Below are 19485 nucleotides of genomic sequence, written 5' to 3'. Positions count from 1 at the left end.
ATTTGTTATGAACAATGAATCATCAATTTTAAATTATGAGAATTAGTATAAGCAAGATATCTGCATTCCTAAGCTGTTAGGATAAGAGTCATTGTAGTTTTATAAAACAAATTCACTCACTTTTCATCTTTTACCCCATTCATTGCAAGCTGCTAGGCATGACATTAATAGTTTTCTTACATTATTGACTCCCATTCAAATCTGTTTGATAAACTTGTTTATTAAACAGCACCTAACTTTAATTTGGTTAAAAGCATGGCATTAAAAAATCAGAAGTAGTTTGAAACCATTTATGCAGTATAAATATTACAATATAAACATCTAAACCTTATACAGCTGGGTGATTTATGATGTATATATATTGCCCATTTCTGAAATACATTCTCTATCATAATGACCTGATTTATAAAGGAGATTTCTGCCATTGTTGACAAATCACTAATACAGCTGCTTCAAATAGGTCTCGGGTAAAAAGCTATTAATGTCAGAAGCTGTTCACCAAAAGGACCAGCGAAATATCTCATGATCACAGGGATGGGTTTATACTGTAGCATCTTTGATTGTAAATCTGACGAGATACAACATAATCACTATTTTTATAAAAATCTACTAGATTTTGTTTTGATTTGCATTTGTAAAGAGCAGGTCAGGCCTGATAAATCTTATTGAATATGTGACTACAGTAGTTGGATAAAAATCTACACATTCAAATTTGTTGATAAAGTAAAGAAAGTCAATATTGAAACCAGTGCAGTCGGAGACATAAAATTACAATCAGTAATTTGTAGATTAAATGAATATAAAAGACTGGAAAACAGATTTCAATTGAGGCAAATGCAAGGTCACACACTTTGGATCTATAAAGAATAGAACAGAGTATGTTCCTGAATTACGGAAAGTCGGAGACAGGAGTAATTCGAAGACTTTTAGAGGTCTACTAGTCCCTTTATCAAGAGAATAGGAGGATCAATTTCATCATCCAGCTAGATAAAGTGGTTGTTGGAGCACAAGCACCTGTTGGGCACCACACAGTTCAGAATTATAATAATGATACTGGACTCCAAAGTCTAAATTACAAGATAAAATTGCTTGTTCATACATCTCTAATTCTGAAAAGTATGGATAATTTGGTCAAAGTTTTCAAGATATTATGTAGAAGACAGGATAGAAAAACAGAAACTACTCCTCTGGTTATGCAATCTAGGATTAGGTGGGAGACAGTCTAAAATGTAGACTCTTTGCAAAGAGTTGGTAGTTGTCAATTAATAATGACTGACAACCTTTGAAAGAATGTCAAGCAATGGATTTTCTGATACCGCTGCCAGTAACTCATCATAGAACAAAGAAAATTACAGCACAGGAACAGGCACTTTGGCCCTCCACGCCTGCGCCAATCCAGATCCTCTATCTAAACCTGTCGTCAATTTTCTAAGGATCCATATCCTTCTGCTCCCTGCCCATTCATGCATCTGTCTAGATACATCTTGAATGTCGCTACCGTGCCCGCCTCTACCACCCCTGCTGGCAACACCAGCCTCTGCATAAAGAACTTTCCACACATATCTCCCTTAAACTTTTCCCCTCTCACTTGACAGGAACTGACATGCATCTGTCGTTTCTTGCCCTTTCTTCACACTTTGGTAGGATTTGTTCGATGCTAAATTCTTGATAAATGCAGACAGACACATTCACAGTAATCAGTCAGCTTTCTGGCAAAAAAAACTGCAGCAGAATGGAATAAGTAACAAGTACCCTAGCAGAGAAATGGACACCAAGTAGCACGTAAGAAAGAAAAGCTAGCTAAGTTGACCAAAGTCATAATCAACATGTTAAGCTTTGATCAAGTTTCTGAATGGCAGCGCACGAGTAAAGTCAAAGATTTTAAAGCAAAAATGCAGAAGTGTAGACAGTCAAATGATGGAATGGGACAGAAAGGAAGAAGGATATATCTGGACAGAGGAATAGAGTGAAATTGAATTAATTGAGCTGACCTTGACAATGGAGGGATCAGAGAAGACTTCATTGAGAATGTACATTTCACTGCGCAGCTCAAGTGTGTCGATAACGAAATCCTCTTCCCTGGTTGATAGCTGAATTAAACAAGTTAATCCCAGGAAACTCCGATACGAATGGTGCTGGTGGGGAGAAACATCAACCATACATTGGTTTTAATTAATCGTCCGCAGAAAAATGCAATTGACTTCACCTCTTTCATACACCAAATAAACAAAACCTCCTGAAGAAGGGTCACTAGGCTCAAAACTTTAACTCTCTTTCTCTTCACAGGTGCTGCCAGACCTGCTGAGTTTCTTCCACAAATTCTTGTTTTTGCTTGTTTGAAATCTTCAGCATTCGCAGCTCTTTGTTTTGTTTTATGAAACTTATGTAGGACAGTTGAAATACACAAAAGTGTCAGCTAAAATACTTCAACAAAATTCATGCACTCGTTCTGCTTCATTGCTACCATATGACGTGAACGTGGAAGCATAGAAATTACACATTCAAGGACCTATACAGTTTACAACCTCATTGGAGACCGTAGGTAATGAGTATTGGCAGATTATTCTATTGTAGGGGTATCTCAATTGAAGCTGAAAATGTGTTGCTGGAAAAGCGCAGCAGGTCAGGCAGCAGCCAAGGAGCAGAAGAATCGACGTTTTGGGCATGAGCCCTTCTTCAGGAATGAGGAAAGTGTGTCCAGCAGGCTAAGATAAAAGGTAGGGAGGAGGGACTTGGGGGAGAGGCATTGGAAATGCAATAGGTGGAAGGAGGTCAAGGTGAGGGTGATAGGCCGGAGTGGGGGTGGGGGCGGAGAGGTCAGGAAGAAGATTGCAGGTTAGGAAGGCGGTGCTGAGTTCGAGGGGTTTGACTGAGACAAGGTGGGGGGAGGGGAAATGAGGAAACTGGAGAAATCTGAGTTCATCCCTTGTGTTTGGAGGGTTCCTAGGCGGAAGATGAGGTGTTCTTCCTCCAACCGTCGTGTTGCTATGGTCTGGTGATGGAGGAGTCCAAGGACTTGCATGTCCTTGGTGGAGTGGGAGGGGGAGTTGAAGTGTTGAGCCAACGGGGTGGTTGGGTTGGTTGGTCCGGGTGTCCCAGAGGTGTTCTCTGAAACGTTCCGCAAGTAGACGGCCTGTCTCCCCAATATAGAGGAGGCCACATCGGGTGCAGCAGATGCAATAAATGATGTGTGTGGAGGTGCAGGTGAATTTGTGGTGGATATGGAAGGATCCCTTAGGGCCTTGGAGGGAAGTAAGGGGGGTGGTGTGGGCGCAAGTTTTGCATTTCTTGCGGTTGCAGGGGAAGGTGCCAGGAGTGGAGGTTGGGTTGGTGGGGGGTGTGGACCTGACGAGGGAGTCACGGAGGGAGCGGTCTTTTCGGAACGCTGATAGGGGAGGGGAGGGAAATATATCCCTGGTGGTGGGGTCCGTTTGGAGGTGGCGGAAATGACGGCGGATGATACGCTGTATATGGAGGTTGGTGGGGTGGTAGGTGAGGACCAGTGGGGTTCTGTCCTGGTGGCGGTTGGAGGGGCGGGGCTCAAGGGTGGAGAAGCGGGAAGTGGAGGAGATGCGGTGGCGGGCATCGTCGATCACATCTGGGGGGAAATTGCGGTCTTTGAAGAAGGAGGCCATCTGGGTTGTACGGTATTGGAGCTGGTCCTCCTGGGAGCAGATGCGGCAGAGACGAAGGAATTGGGAATATGGGATGGCGTTTTTATAGGGGGCAGGGTGGGAGGAGGTGTAATCTAGGTAGCTGTGGGAGTCGGTCGGTTTATAGTAAATGTCCGTGTTGATTCGGTCGCCCAAGATAGAAATGGAAAGGTCTAGGAAGGGGAGGGAGGACTCTGAGACGGTCCAGGTGAACCAAGCCATCATCTCCCAGACCGTCCATAACCTCATCACCTCAGGGGATCTCCCATCCACCACTTCCAACCTCACAGTCCCACAACCCCGCACCGCCCGTTTCTACCTCCTGCCCAAAATCCACAAACCTGACTGCCCCGGCTGACCCATTGTCTCAGCCTGCTCCTGCCCCACCGAACTCATCTCTGCATACCTCGACACGGTCCTGTCCCCCTTAGTCCAAGAACTCCCCACCTACGTTCGGGACACCACCCACGCCCTCCACCTCCTCCATGATTTTCGCTTCCCCGGTCCCCAACGCCTTATCTTCACCATGGACATCCAGTCCCTGTACACCTCCATCCCCCATCACCAAGGACTCAAAGCCCTCCGCTTCTTCCTTTCCCGCCGTACCAACCAGTACCCTTCCATGACACCCTCCTTTGACTGACTGAACTGGTACTCACCCTGAACAACTTCTCTTTCCAATCCTCCCACTTCCTCCAAACCAAAGGAGTAGCCATGGACCCCAGCTATGCCTGCCTCTTCGTAGGATATGTGGAACAGTCCATCTTCGCAGCTACACTGGCACCACCCCCCACCTTTTCCTCCGCTACATCGATGACAGTATCGGTGCTGCCTCGTGCTCCCACGAGGAGGTTGAACAGTTCATCCACTTTACCAACATACTTTACCGACCTCAAATTCACCTGGACCGTCTCAGACCCCTCCCTCCCCTTCCTAGACCTTTCCATTTCTATCTCGGGCGACCAAATCAACACGGACATTTACTATAAACCGACCAACTCCCACAGCTACCTAGACTACACCTCCTCCCACCCTGCCCCTGTAAAAACGCCATCCCATATAAAGTTCTCTCATTCATCAATGTTCTTGCCCTTTCTGGTCGGTATGTGATTCTAGACCTTGACCAAATTGGTAAACCCTTAAATGGCTTCAGAAAAGGCATAGCAAGCCATTCCGTTATACCTGCATGACAATAAATTCAGGCTTTCAGTGATATCCATATCCAGTGAATGAATGAAATTAAAATAAACGAGTTTTAGCTGAAAGTTGTCTTATCTAACTGGTCTTTAAAGGTTCCACACTGGCTCTCCAATTTGAATAGCTACAATCAATTACATATTCCCTGGACAGTTACTAACCCTTCCTGAACTGGAATAGCTACCAGTAAACTTCAAAAGGAACTAGCAGTCATGCTTTTAAACTGAATTGCAAAGGATTTGTTATCAAGCTCTTCTTTCATGCCTCGAGCCACAGGTGGCCTGGTTGCTCAGTGATTAGCACTGCTGCCAGGGACCTTGGTTTGATTCTAGTCTCAGACGACTGGGAGCGTGGTGTTTAAGGGGGCCCTTTTGTGGCACAGTGGTAGTGCCCCTACCCCTGAACCAGGAGGCCCAGGTTCAAGTCCCACCTGGTCCAGAGGTGTGTAATAACATCTCTGATCAGGTTGATTAGAAAAGTAGGTTAAATTAAAAAGAAAGCCTCCACTCAAAAATGAAACAGGACGCATTACTTATAGTACTAATAATTTTAAATTCTGGATATTATGCAAAGTAAGCCATTGGCAAGCTAAAACGCTGTCACACAAACAATAAGGCATTTCTGTGACAATGATGTCAAGATGAATTAGAAACTGTCTAGAGTAATCATTTAACTAAACTGAAAATTGAACTGTACACATTGAAGTCAAAATACATCAAAGACTTTTGCAGAATTTAAAATAAGTAACTAGCAAGTGTCTCCAAGTGTTAGAGACAATACTATAGGTTGTAATATTTTGGTAAATATGCATATCAGCTCACTGTTTATTCTTACCTCCAAATCCACTGCAAATTCTTTACATTTTGAGAGTTTTTCATTCAGTTCCACCAATTCATCGAAAGTTGTGATTAACTGAAAGTTGGTCTCAGACAGAGGTTTGTACATCTACAGAGGATAAAGGAGCAAATCTGAGTTCAGTGTCCTCACAGTTCTAAGAGACTTCACCAGAAGTTATTTGCAGTTGTTACTAGTTTGTGCGTTCATTACTTTGTGAGTAAATAGAACAAAGAACAAAACAGCACAGGATCAGGCCCTTCAGCCCCCCAAGCCTGTGCCGACACATTTTGCCCTTTCATAATAAAACTGTCGTCTCTTACAGCATCCATATCCCTCTATTTCCTTCCAATTCATGCATTCATTCAGGTGCTTCTTGAATGTTTATGAAGGTACAACATTTTTCATTCCATGCACCTTTTGCAACTTAAAAGAAAGCAAGTTGATCTTCTTAGTCCTCCATATCAAACCATGCACTGGAAATGAGAAGTGTGAGAAAACTGTAGTATACTGTTTAAGCTTTTGTTTTACTTGTCCAGTTTCTTCTGCTTTTCTCACTTAGGGTCCCTACTTAACAATCAAGAGAGCAGCTCAGAAATCCTTCAAACTATAAGACTATCAAGGATAGTTTTGCCTGTTTTCCTTGCTGCACAAAATAAAACTGTGGACTTGCCACTTATGTATTCAAGCTCTACTTGCACCATCTTCTTCATAACGTAAGTGTAAAATGCAAGACATTCAATGTTCAGCTTTTCATTACTGACCTGTGGTTCTGTTTTAGCAAGTACAGACTCAGATGGTTCAAAATGATTCAGCTCATACTGGTATGGATGTGCAAGCCTGCAAAAGTAGAAGAACACAAAAGTTTGAAGTAAAATGAGACTAGCAGAAACTTTATATTCCCAGCAAATCGTGGCAGAAATTAATTTTTTTTCACAAACTACTTCTTTACCTTTGGTCCACTTATCCCACACATGTATGCCAAAGAAACATTGTTTCTAGTGTATACATACACATCTTACAGCTTTCAACTTGTTGATCATTGACATTAATCTTCTCACTATGCTACTATGACAGTATCACTTCAACACTGGTGGTGGTGGAGGAGCAAGAGCATAATTCTTCAAATCTGAGATATATCTACTCTCCCAATCCTGCCTCTCAGTACCCCTTTTGGTGTCATCAGGTTAATGCTTGAGTCACAAGAGTGCACTTTAATCATCACTCACATGTCCTGCTCACTATGCTGCATTCTCTGCTGATGAATAAAGTCAGCCAATGCTGCTGGCACATCAAGATCCTCTGGGCGTTCCATTCGACTTTGTCTGTTTAAAAGAACTACCAACCCAGAAACAAGAGTGATTAAATGATCTCAGTGATAGCATATAACAAATAGAAATACATCTTGCATTAGACTCGAAACTGGTCATATTTACATTGCAAGGAGACTCAGAACACTTTTAGCATCAATGAAGCAAATACACGCGTGATCTTGAACTCCTGGTTGCAAACGTTCTCTGATATCGGGGGATGCCCGGCAGGCTATCACTGTGAGGAACCACACTGGTGATTTGCTACTTACAGCACATGGAGAAATCATCACCTGAGATGCTTCATCATACTGAAAACAGATTCTAGAAGCACCTTATTTACACAGTTTTAAAGACACAGGAAGGACATTGGTTGAACAAAGGACAAAAGCATGTTTCAACTGATTCATTTGTGGAATATAGACATCACTAAATAGGTCAGTACTTACTATTAACCATTTAGTTGTCATCAGGAAATGGTGGTTAGCCTCATAGCTCTTGAGGTTAAGATACAGCGTATTAGGAAGGATTTTGACTCAGCTTGAGTGTAAAAGTTCAAAGTAAATGGATTAATTCTGATGTTTGGAAATTGGAAGCAGAGTTCTCTCATTTGCTGGAGGAAATTGGAAACGTTTTCTTATTTGCAACTCCTTTAGCCAAATTTCAATAATACCAGAAGAGAGGTGGCAGATGACTGGAGGACAACCAGCATGGTACAGTTATTCTAGAAGGGAGGATAGGATAAACAAGAAAATTACAGGCCAGCCAGTCTAACCTCAGCAGAAATTATTGGAATGAATTCTGAGTGACAGAATTAATCTGCACTTGGAGAGGCTGGGATTAATCAAGTACAGTCAGTGTAGTTTTGTTCAGGTGAGTTTATATTTAACAAACTTCACTGAATTTTTCGAAGAAACGAGTGTGTAGATTAAGGCAATACATTTGTCAGTCTACTTGAACTTTAGCAAGGATTTTGAGAAGGTCCTCGTTTGAGACTGATAGCAAAAGCAAGAGCAGCAAAAAGTTGAGGCAGAAGGTCAAAGGATGTTTTTATGACTGGAAGCCTGTGTCCAGTGCAGTCTCACAGGGATCACTGTTGGGGCCCTTCCTGTTTGTGCTATATTTAAATGATATGGCTTGAATGTAAAGGGTTGATCAGTAAGTAAACGGATGATATAAAAATTGGCAGGGTGGTAAACAGTAAGGACGGTAAACAGATGAAGTGATCGGAATCTGAATATGTGTGAGGTGCTTTTGGACTGGACAAACACAGCAAGGGAATACACGAAGAACAGTAAGATCCTGGGATCAGACACCAAGGATCAGAGGGATCTTGACTGTGCAAGCCCTCTGGTTCCTTCAGGTAGCAGGACAGGTAGAAGAAGTGGTTAAGAACACATATGGGATACTTGCCTTCATTAGCTAAGGTAGAGAGTTCAAGAGCAAGAAACTTATGTACACAATGCCATTCGACCAGAGCTGAAGTATTGAGCGCAATTTTGGTATCCACATGTGGGAGGGATATGATTGCACCGGAGCAGGTGCAGAGATTTATCGGGATGTTGTCTGAGTTTTAGTTGTAGAAAGATTCCATAGATTGGGTTGTTTTTCTTGGAGCAGAGGAAACTGAAGATAGACATGATTGAGATGTATGAAATTATGGGGGCATACACATGATTAACAGTAAGAGGTTTTTTTTTCACTCGATGGAAGCATCAATGACCAGGGGCACAGATGCAAGGTAAAGGGCAGAAGGTTAGAAGGGACATGAGGAAAAATGTTTTCATCCAGAGGACGGTGGGAATCTGGAACTCGCTGTCTGAGAGACTGGTAGCAGCAGAATCCCTAATAACATTTAAGTAGTATTTAGATGTGTACTTGCGATACCAAGGCATAAAAGGCTACCAGCCAAATGCTGGAAGAAGGGTTTAGAATGGTTAGGTGCTTATTTTTGACTGGCTTGGGCTTGAGCAACTAGGAGCATAATTTTGTTATTATTACGCAATGCAGCTGAGTATTGCTACTTGACACTGTGCGCTACTTAAGGCTCACAATTTGATTTATAAATCAGTTGCAAATACTGTAGATTCCTTCACAAGGGAACCTACTGGTCAGCTTTGGCTTTCTAAAATAACTCCTGCTAGAATCATAAAATAAGTGGAATATAGCATCTTTAATTAACACTGAAGGTTCAGGGACCTATAGATTAGTAAAATCAAAATGGAGCATTTACAACAATTACTTGGCTCTTCTGTCTGTAAAATGATTCAATACAGCCCTTTCAAAGGGTCCATCAAGCAAGTTAGTTTTCAGCCAATTCAATTTATGCAACATGATAGCAAGAAACAGCTGAACATATTGGATACAGCAACAACTATAGGTCCCAGCAATATCCTGGCTATAATATTGCAGTTTGGTGTTCCAGAACACCCCAGGTCTTCTGCCAAGGTTTCTTCAGTACAACTACAACCTGGTCATCTTTCCAAAAATAGAAAACTGCCCACGTATGTCCACAAAAAACTGATTAATCCTTTCAAGCCAATAATGCCCCATTAGCCTACTATGAGCCACTGGCAAAGCAATGAAAGGCACCATTCAGAGTGCTGAAGAGCAGCACTTGCACGGCAATCATCTCAGCTTGAGTCCTGACAGGCTACTCAACTCCTCACTCATTTATCCAAGTATGGACTAACAGCAGAATTACAGACGAGGTGAAAGTGACTGTCCTTAACATCAAGGCATCAATTCACTGAGAGTGTTGTCAAGGAGCCCTAGCAAAGCTGAAGTTAATTACGATCAGGGATACACTCTCTTGGCTGGGCATATACTTAAAAGAGATAAAGGATCTTTTTTTCTGATTGCTGGAAGACATGCATCTCACTCACAGGACACCACTGTATGAGCTTCTTGCAACAATCTCCTCAACCCAACTATCTCCAGCTCATTCATCAAAGGGGGCATTTGTCAATGATTTCAGTGTGGAGCTTTATTCACAAACTACAGAACATAAAGCAGTTTAGGCTGACACACCCTGAACAACATGCAGGCTTAGGCTGATGGGAAACAAGTCACCACATATTTGGCAGGCAATGATGATCTCCTACAAGAGTTTGTAATCAAATTGATATTCAATAGCAAATGTTTGCAAATGTAACCCCACTATTAGAGGGAAAATTGATAACCTAGTATTTTAACTTCAGTAGTAAGGAAAATGTTAGAATTTACAATAAAGGATACGATAAGACAGTCAGGAAAGAATGGTGACATTGGCTAGATTCAACATGGGAAATTTGTTGCAGTTTTTTTTTTGAGTATGTTGAGAACCAGTGCATTCTTTATATTTGAATTTTCAGAGGCTTTTGAGAAGATCCTATGCAGAAAGTTACTAAATTAACTTGGAACAAATGGGATTGGGGAAAAATATATTATGGACTGAAAATTGGTTAACAGACAGAAAGCAGACAATAGGTTATTTCCAGGATTACAGGCTGTTACTAATGGGGCATTGCAAGTATCAGTGTTAGGACTTCAGCTGTTCATAATCTATACAAATGATTTGAACTAAGGATTTCCAAGTATGCCAATGACAGCAAATTTGTGGGAATACAAACTGAGAGGATAACTTAAGGAGGCTTCAAATAGGACCTGGACAGGTTAAGTGAGTGAAATGGCAGATGGAATATAATGTGAATAATTATGAAATTATTTATTTTTATAGGAAATTCAGAAAATAAGAATATTACATAAATGGAGGGGGTTTGGGAAGTGTGGATATGCAAACAGACCTGTGTGTCCTTGTTTATGAGTAATTTAAAAGTTAATATGTAGATGCAGCAAGCAATTAGGAAAGCAAATGGCATGTGAGCATTCATTGCTAAGAGATTTGAACACAGGAATAAAGAGATATCTTGCTGTAGTTACATACTTTAGAGAGACCTCAATTGGAGTTGTACACAGTTTTTGTCCCCTTACTTAAATAGCATATAATTCTCAAAGTGCAAAGTTTTGAGTTGGGAAGACATGTTGAGGTCATACAGGATGTTGGTGAGGCCTCTTCTGGAGAACTGTGTCCAGTTCTGGTCACTCCGTTATAGAAAGGATATTATTAAGCTGAAGAAGGTTGAAAAGTGGGAGAAAAATGATTTAACAGGATGTTGCCAAGTATGGAAGGTTTGAGCTATAAAGAAAGGCTGGACAGGATTTTTTCTTCACTGGAGCATAGGAGGTTGAGCTCCTTAGGGAGATTTATAAAATCATGAGGCGCATGGACAGGGTCTATAATAGGTACCTTTTCTCTAAGGAAGGAGGTTTTCAAAACTAGAGTCATAGAGTCTCACAGCACAGCGACAGGCCTTTTAGCCCAAACTGATCCTTGCCAACCAAAATGTCCATCCACACTAACCCCATTTCCCTGTAATTGGCCGATATCCATGTATTTGTCCAAATGCCTTTTAAATGTTGTTAATGTACCCGCCTCAACCACTTCCGCTGGCAGCTCATTCCAAATATATTCCACCCTCTGTGTAAAAATGTTGCCCTTAGGGTTTCCCTTTACTCTTTCCCCTCTAACCTTAAACTGAGGCCCTCTAGTTCTTGATTCCCCAACCCTAGGAAAAAGACTGAGTGCATTCATTCTATCCATGTTTATGATCTTATACACCTCTATAATGTTCCCCCTCAGTTTCCTACACTATGAAGAAAAAAGTCCCAGCTTGTCCAACCTCTCCCTATAACTCATTGAATCCAGGCAACATCCTTATAAATTTGTTCTGCACTCTTTCCAGTTTAATAACATCCTTTCGATAACAAGGTGACCAAAACTGAACATAATATTCCCCAAGTGTGGTCTCATCAATGTCCTGTACTGCAACATAACTTCCCAACTTCTATACTAAATGCCCTGACTGGTGAAGGCCAGTGTGCCAAAAGCCTTCTTCACTGCCCTGTCTACCTGTGACTCCACTTTCAGAGAACTGTTAACCTGAACTCCAAGGTCCTCTGTTCCACTTCACTCTTTAAGGCCTACCACTCACCATGAAACTCCTACCTTGATTTATCTTTGCAAAATGCATGACCTTAAAAACTTATCTATAGTAAACTCCATTTGCCATTTCTCAGCCCACTTTCCCCAGTTGATCAAGGTCCTGCAGCAATTTATGATAACCTTCCTCACTGTCCACGATACCACCTATTTTAGTGTCATCTGCAAACTTGCTAATCGTGCCTTGTACATTCTCTTCCAAAAGCATTAATATAGAGAACAGTAATGGGCCAGCACCGACCCCTGAGGCACTCCACTAGTCACAGGCCTCCAGTCTGACAAGCATCCTTCCACTATTACTCTCTGCTTCCTTCCATCAAGCCAATTTTGTATCCAATTTGCCAGTTGTCCCAGATTCCATGCGATCCAACCTTCCAGAGCAGCCTACTACTTGGAACCTTAGCAAATGCCTTACTGAAATCATACGGACTATGTCTAGCGTGCTGCCCTCGTCAACCTTCCTGGTGACTTCATCAAATGTGTGAAGAGTGATCTCCCACTCACTCACTCCCATGCTGACTACTCCTGATCAAACACTGTCTTTCCAAATCCATATATATCTTATCTCTCAGAATCTTCTCAAGTAACTTACCCACCACAGATGCTAAGCTTACTGGTCTTTGTTCCCAGGCTTTTCTCAGCCCTTCTTGAATAACGGGACAACTTTTTCCAACCTCTCGGCTTCTGGGACCTCACCCGTGGCTAACGATGATATAAAAATATCAGCCAGGGGATTTATCCACCTTCATACATTCTAATACATCAAACAGGTCCACTAATGTGATATGGACTGTCCCCATGATATCACCACTAACTTCCCCAAGTTCTCAAGTCTTCATGGCTGTCTCCATGGTAAACACAGAGGAGAACTTCTCCCATCTCCCGTGGTTCCACACATACATGTCCACTTTGGTCTTTGAGAGGCCCTATTCTCTCTCCAGTTAGTCTTTTTTCTTTAATATACTTAAAAGTACCTCTTTGGATTCACCCTAATCTTCTCAGCCAAGGTTATCTCATGCTCCCCTTTTGCCTTCCTGATTTCCTTCTTCAGTAAACTCCTGTATTCCCTGTAAACTCCAGCGATTCCTTTGATCCCAGCTGCCTGTTCCTGAGCCACACCTCCTCCTCCTTTCTGGTCAGAGCCTCAATATGTCTCGTCATCCAGGGCTCCCTATTCCTGCCAACTTTGCCATTCACCCTCACAGGTACACACAGATCTTAAACTCTAGCTATCTCACTTTGTTGTGGTTCTGTTCGCCGAGCTGGGAATTTGTGTTGCAGACGTTTCGTCCCCTGTCTAGGTGACATCCTCAGTGCTTGGGAGCCTCCTGTGAAGCGCTTCTGTGATGTTTCCCCTGGCATTTATAGTGGTTTGTTTTTGCCGCTTCCGGTTGTCAGTTCCAGCTGTCCGCTGCAGTGGCCGGTATATTGCGTCCAGGTCGATATGTTTGTTGATAGAATCTGTGGATGAGTGCCATGCCTCTAGGAATTCCCTGGCTGTACTTTGTTTGGCTTGTCCTATAATAATAGTGTTATCCCAGTCGAACTCATGTTGCTTGCCATCTGCGTGCGTGTCATCTCAATTTTAAAGCCCTTCCACTTGCCAGAAGTCCCTTTGCCTGCAAACAAACTACAGAACAATCTCCGAACTAGACAGGCAGATAATTGAGAGTTCGGATAATGGATTGTACAGATAATGGATAGCACTTTTACAGGACGTTGAGATCCTGTTCTGATAATCCGAAATTCAGATAATTGATGTTCGGATAATCAAGGTTGTTCTGTACTCCAATCAACCCCTGTAAGCTCTTGTTTGAATTCCATCAAAATTTGCCTTGCCCCAATTTAGAAATTGGGACCAGAAAATTTTTAAGCTGAGAGGACAGAGATTTAGAGAAGACATGAGGGGAAGACATGAGAGGAGGTAACTAATCTTACCCAAATTCCCCATTTTCTGTTAAGTCCAAGTTCAGCTTAGAGTATGCCTCAGCAAAGGGGAAACACAAGTTCAGCATTACGTCAGCCCCAATCTTCACCCACTAATTATACAAAGCTATTTGGAAAGAAACTGTCAGGAATACTCAGAGGTTACAAAGTGAAATAGACAGGTCAAGGGAGTGGGCAACAAAATGGAAGATGGAGTATAATGTGGGAAAGTTGGAAATTATTTTTTTTAGTCAAGCACTGAAGACCAGAATATTTTCTGAAAGGTTGACGCTTGTAAAGGTGGATGTTCAAGACATTTGAGTGTGGTCATAAAATGACATAAAATAAATGTGCAAATACCGCAAGTAGGGCAAATGGTAGGTTGGCCTTTACTGCAAAACAGCTGGACTACAATCTTGCTACAATTGTACAGGGCTTTGACGACAACATCTAGAATACTGTGAGTAGTTGTTTTCTTCATATTTAAGGAAGAATACAGGTAGTTCTCCTATAATACGTATTTCGTTAATGTAAATGTGCTGTCACGCGATTGACGAATTGGGGACATGGTTTCGAGAGCGCAAATATTTAAAGTGTATATTAGTTACAATGCGGTTCCAGCCCCATTAGTTTAAATGGTGCTGCTATTACACGATTTTCTTGAAGCACAGGATTGCATGAGAATGGAACTACTGCACTATAGCAGAACAGACCGTATATTTGCATTTTAGACAGTACAGTGAAAGTTTTATAGGTTGTTTCTTAGGTGAAAGTTGCCTTATTATGACAGGCTGAATAAGTTGGCATTATGTTCTTCTAAACTCCCAGAGAATAAGGGTTGATGTAATTGAAACATAGAAGGTCCTGAAGGGGCGCGATAGTGGAGGCATTAAGATTGTTTCCACCTGGTCAGGAACCTAAGCCAAAGGCAGGTGAAGAATCAGTCATCTGACAAATAATTTCAGACTGAGACAAGGAAGAACTAATCCGAAAGTTCTGAATCTTTGTTACTCTACCTCAGAGTTACAGATTATGCATTGTTGGATACATTGAAGGCTGGGATAGACAGATATTTGAGCACAAATGTCAGATAAGTACAAAGCTGAGGATTAAATTTTTCAACAAAATACCATAAGTTATTTACTCAGAAATAATAAACTATATATATTTTGCTAACAACTGTGATCTGAATTTTGATTTCAATGATTTCGAGAATTGCAATTTTAACCAGCTGTTATCCCAAGTTGTAAGCACTAATTTAACCACACAAGATAAACTTTGATCTACAAATTTACTTTTAAAAAAACTGCAGCCGAGAAATGCTTGTCAAACAACCCGAGTCAGACCTTATTTACATCAGCATCAGGTTAGTAAGCTTACTGGGTTATACCTGCAGGGAGTGGCTTCAAGGCATTGGGTTTGATGAAGAGCTTTGGCACAAAAGGAGTGTTGGAATTGTCGACCTTCTCTTTGAACTTCACCTGAGGTCGTGGAATGTTTTTTGCATGAAACAGACGGAACGTTTCAGACTTTGATTTCTTCAAATCAGTATTCTGCAAAGGGAACGGATTGAAAATATTAGGAGCTGCTTTTCACTAGTGATGTGCACTTTTACATAATCCAATGCTTTATTCATTGAGAGATGATTGCAAGTAGACCCGCGATTGTGCCAATTCAAGTCCAGTATTTGCATACTTAGTGCCTGTACTTTATTTGACCCATGTGCAACAGAAATCAATCCGAACTTACCTTGCGGTTCCAGCTGGAGATGATGGTCTTTGGAGGTTGAAGTCCTGCTGGGAGAACTGGCTGCTGATTCTTGTTCACACCTGAAGCTTCATCCAGTAAAATACCCTAAAATGATAAATCCAACAAGAGGTCAGGAAAGTTCACGACATGGAAGTTTAGACAGATTAAAATTCTCAGGGATATGTCGTTCATTAAAAAAAAATCCAACATTTTAGTTGTCAGAATAAATCTGTAACAAATGAATTTTGAGTTCTAGGTCTTGCTTACTCTCATCTCTCCCTCCTTCCTGTATAGAGTATAGACTGGACTCAGGAAAATACTTTGATTAATTCATTAAAAAAAAAACAAATAAATCACAGTATAATAAAAATGGTTTGGGTACAATTTCAAAGTGAAAATGTTAATGAGCAACTCAGAAATATTGTTTATTATTTACTGCAACTCATACACTATCAGTCCACTGTATCCAATCAGACTTGGAAAAACTGCAACATTCACATATTCCAGCTACATTTTTCTGGATAATTCTGCTACACATTTTCTCAGTTCATGGGTCCATATCTGCAAAAACATTAATATAAACATAAGATACAATAACAGCTGTGTCATACATACAACTTGTTCAAGAATAACATCATTTGCATCCACCAACAAGTCAAATTTGTCCTCCAGTTCTGTCACTTTGTTACGGACTCTGATGTGGCTTCGACAGCCATGATACTGCATAAGCTGACTCATGCTGCAAAATTAAATTTTTGAAAATTAATAATCTTTCGTAGTAAGTCAGTATAACAAGTTCATCCAGAGCAGAGTGATAACAAGACTTATTAACAGCACTGATACCAAAACCCTATTGGAAAAACACTGTTTCATTACTCGTGTGATGTTAATTTTATCACCTAAAATTACATCAATCACAGACATTACCAGATATTTCTTTAATATTATAGTTCTGCTGTCTGAAAGTGAGATTGAAGGATAAGATCAGTAACTATTCTAGTTCAGATTGATGTAATACAACCATTTTACATTCACACCACCATATTTTACCAACGTCTGAGTGACAATTCACAATTAACCAATGAGTCTGAACACAAAAATTAGCTTAAGTACAAAAGGAAAGATCTTAATGATATCTGAATATAATAAAATTTTATTGTTAAACACTAGCGAGGAAATAACATGATGGAAGGAGAATCAAATATATACATTGCTGCTGAGATGCTTTTAATACAGATCTTTTTCAGCCATGTAATAGATGAGGTATCTATCATGAAGGCTCACCTCACTTCAATTCAGAAGTAGATTATAGTACTTTTTGAAGTAGCTTATCTATTCTGGATAGTGACTACATCTTCCCGTTTAACAAGGGCATCCAACCTTCAAGAGCAGCAAACTCAAAGCAGCACAAAAATTCCTGCCATACCTTTTCTCTCATTACCCCCAGCAATAATCCAGTATTTTTCTTGTAAATCCAGAAATTGATCATTAGCAGACAACTAAAGTGCAGGTTCAAAGGAAAACCCAATTCCCATTGTCGTAAGAATATCAGAATTGGAAGCAGCAGTATGACATATGGCTCCTGAAGCCTACTCTGCCAATTATTAAGATTAACGCTGATCATTGACTTCAAGTTCTCCTTCTTACCTGATCCACAAATCTCTCAACATGTATCCATCTCAGCTTTGAAAATACTCAATGACCAAGAGTCCCAAAGCTCTGTGGAGTACAGAACTCCAAAGATTCATACATTTCTGGGTGATGAAATGGTCCAGCTCCATTATCTGATCTTTCCAGATCCGACCCGTTCACAGGGCAACTGTGAACCGCTGTTAGCAGTATTCAATTGATTTCATTCCTTTCCAACTTTAGGAAAAATAATTGGAGCACCCAAATTGCTATCTTGCCTTGTCTCAGTAAATGTGACACAAACTGGGAATTAAATCTAGAATATTCCATATCGGTATCACTAAGTGATGTTATTATCTGCTCTGATAGCTAGAAGTTAAAGTACACATTTTTGCACGTTCTCTTGATTAAAAAGTGCATCTGTTATGATTTCTCACCAGCTCAGGAGACGATCAGCTTGGGTGTCACAGAAAGATTGAAATCCAGGGAAACTCCGGTAAAAGTCAAACTCATCACCTGGTTGAGGAAGCCCATTGGAGGCTTTGGTAGTTGAAACCACTGTCCCCAAAACATGCTGCACAAAGGGGAGAGAAAAATACACTGACTGATTAGATGTTATGTCCCTAAATCACAAAGCAATCTGGTAGCCCAAAATAAAACAAGATCAAATGTGCAGTTTTGGTCTTTTTATTTAAGGAATGATGTAAGTGCAGCATGGTGGCTCAGTGGTTAGCACTGCTGGCTCACAGCACCGCTGGCTCACAGCACCAGGAACCGGGGATCGATTCCTGCCTCGTGGAGTTTGCACGTACTCCCCAGTCTGCATGGGTTTTTCCTGGGTGCTGTAGCTTTCTCCCACAATCCAAAGATGTGCAGGTTAGGTGAATTGGCCATGCTAAATTGCTCGTAGTGTTAGGTGCATTAGTCAGAGGTAAATGTAGGGGAATAGGTCTGGGTGTGTTGCTCTTTGGAGGATCATGTGAACTTGTTGGGCTGAAGGGCCTGTTCCCATACTGTGGGGAATTCAATCAAAAATCTAAATGTGTTGGAAGTGGGAAGAGTTACTAAACAGTTACCTTGAAGAAGGGGTAGCCTAATGAGAATAGGTTACTTCTTGTAGGTGGGTTGAGAATTAAGTCACACTGATTTAAAATTACAGGTTGGCCTTTTAGGCTAGATGAAGGGAATGGTGGAAATGGCGGCTGATGGTCCTTTGGATGCTAGTGGGATGGTAGATGAGGACAAAGGGGATCCTATCACTGTTGTGAGAGAGAACAGAGGGGATGAAGGCCAAAGTGCTGGAAATGGAGAGGGATTGAGGGCCAAAGTACGAGCAATGGGGTCCCTGAGAGCCACAGCTGAGGAAGAAGTTGGATATTTTGAATGCCCCCTTGTCAAAGTTGACATCATCAGAACAAATGTAATAGAGACGGAGGAACTGAAAGAATGGAATAGTCTTTACAGAAAGCAGGGTGAGAGGTCATATAGTGATAGTAACTGTGGGAGTCAGTGAGTTTGTAGTGTATACTGGTGGCCAGCCTATTCCCAGAAAGGGAAGATTCAGAGATGTACCAGGTGAAGGTGTGAGCGGAGTTGAAATTGGAAGCAAAGTTGATAAACGTTTCCAATTCCAGATGAGAGAAGGAAGTAGTAGAACTGGAAAAAGGAATGTTCCACATTACCCACAGAGACAGGCATAACTGGGCCCCACGTGGGTACTCATGACCAGACTGGTGTCCTGAAGAAAGTGAGAAGCTATTTAAAGTGAGGATGAGCTTGGCCAAGTGGAGAAGGGTGGTGGTGGAGGATGAGAACAGTTCAAGCTTTTTTTTCCAAGACGACATTGCAGGCCCGAGACCATCCTGATTGGGCATGGATGAGTAACGGGATTGTGCATATATTGGAGGAAGAAGCGCCTGGAGCCCATGAATTAGAAATTTTGAAATTAACGAAAAGTGTCAAAGGAATTGTGGATGTAAGTAGGAAGGTATTGGATGAGGGGAAAAAAAACAAGTTGAGCTAGAAAGAGATGAGTTCTGTGAGGTAGGAGCAGGCAAAAGCAATGAGTCTTCCCAGGTAATCCTGTTTGTGGATTTTGTGAACGAGGTGGAAATGGGCTGTGCAGGGGTGTGACTATGAGTTTAGA

At 41.4% G+C, this 19485-nt stretch overlaps 1 protein-coding gene across 1 annotated transcript in view; it reads right to left on the bottom strand.

Moving 5' to 3' along the window:
• Positions 1 to 19485, bottom strand: part of exosc10 (exosome component 10) — a 62000-nt gene that overhangs the window by 41770 nt on the left and 745 nt on the right. Inside the window, exons 2-9 of the mRNA XM_043675587.2 lie at positions 17777 to 17913; positions 16326 to 16449; positions 15711 to 15815; positions 15352 to 15514; positions 6914 to 7022; positions 6449 to 6524; positions 5685 to 5795; positions 1992 to 2135 (exon numbers count right to left, since the gene is read on the bottom strand). Coding sequence (XP_043531522.2) covers positions 1992 to 2135; positions 5685 to 5795; positions 6449 to 6524; positions 6914 to 7022; positions 15352 to 15514; positions 15711 to 15815; positions 16326 to 16449; positions 17777 to 17913 — 969 coding nt within the window. The remainder of the gene's footprint in view (positions 1 to 1991; positions 2136 to 5684; positions 5796 to 6448; positions 6525 to 6913; positions 7023 to 15351; positions 15515 to 15710; positions 15816 to 16325; positions 16450 to 17776; positions 17914 to 19485) is intronic.

This window comes from Chiloscyllium plagiosum, unplaced genomic scaffold (genome assembly GCF_037043375.1).
Source record: "Chiloscyllium plagiosum isolate Xiang-an unplaced genomic scaffold, Cpla_swu_hap1 HiC_scaffold_37, whole genome shotgun sequence".
NCBI lineage: Eukaryota > Metazoa > Chordata > Chondrichthyes > Orectolobiformes > Hemiscylliidae > Chiloscyllium > Chiloscyllium plagiosum.
Note: the sequence above shows the minus strand (reverse complement) of the source record. Positions and strands in the feature narration are given on the sequence as shown.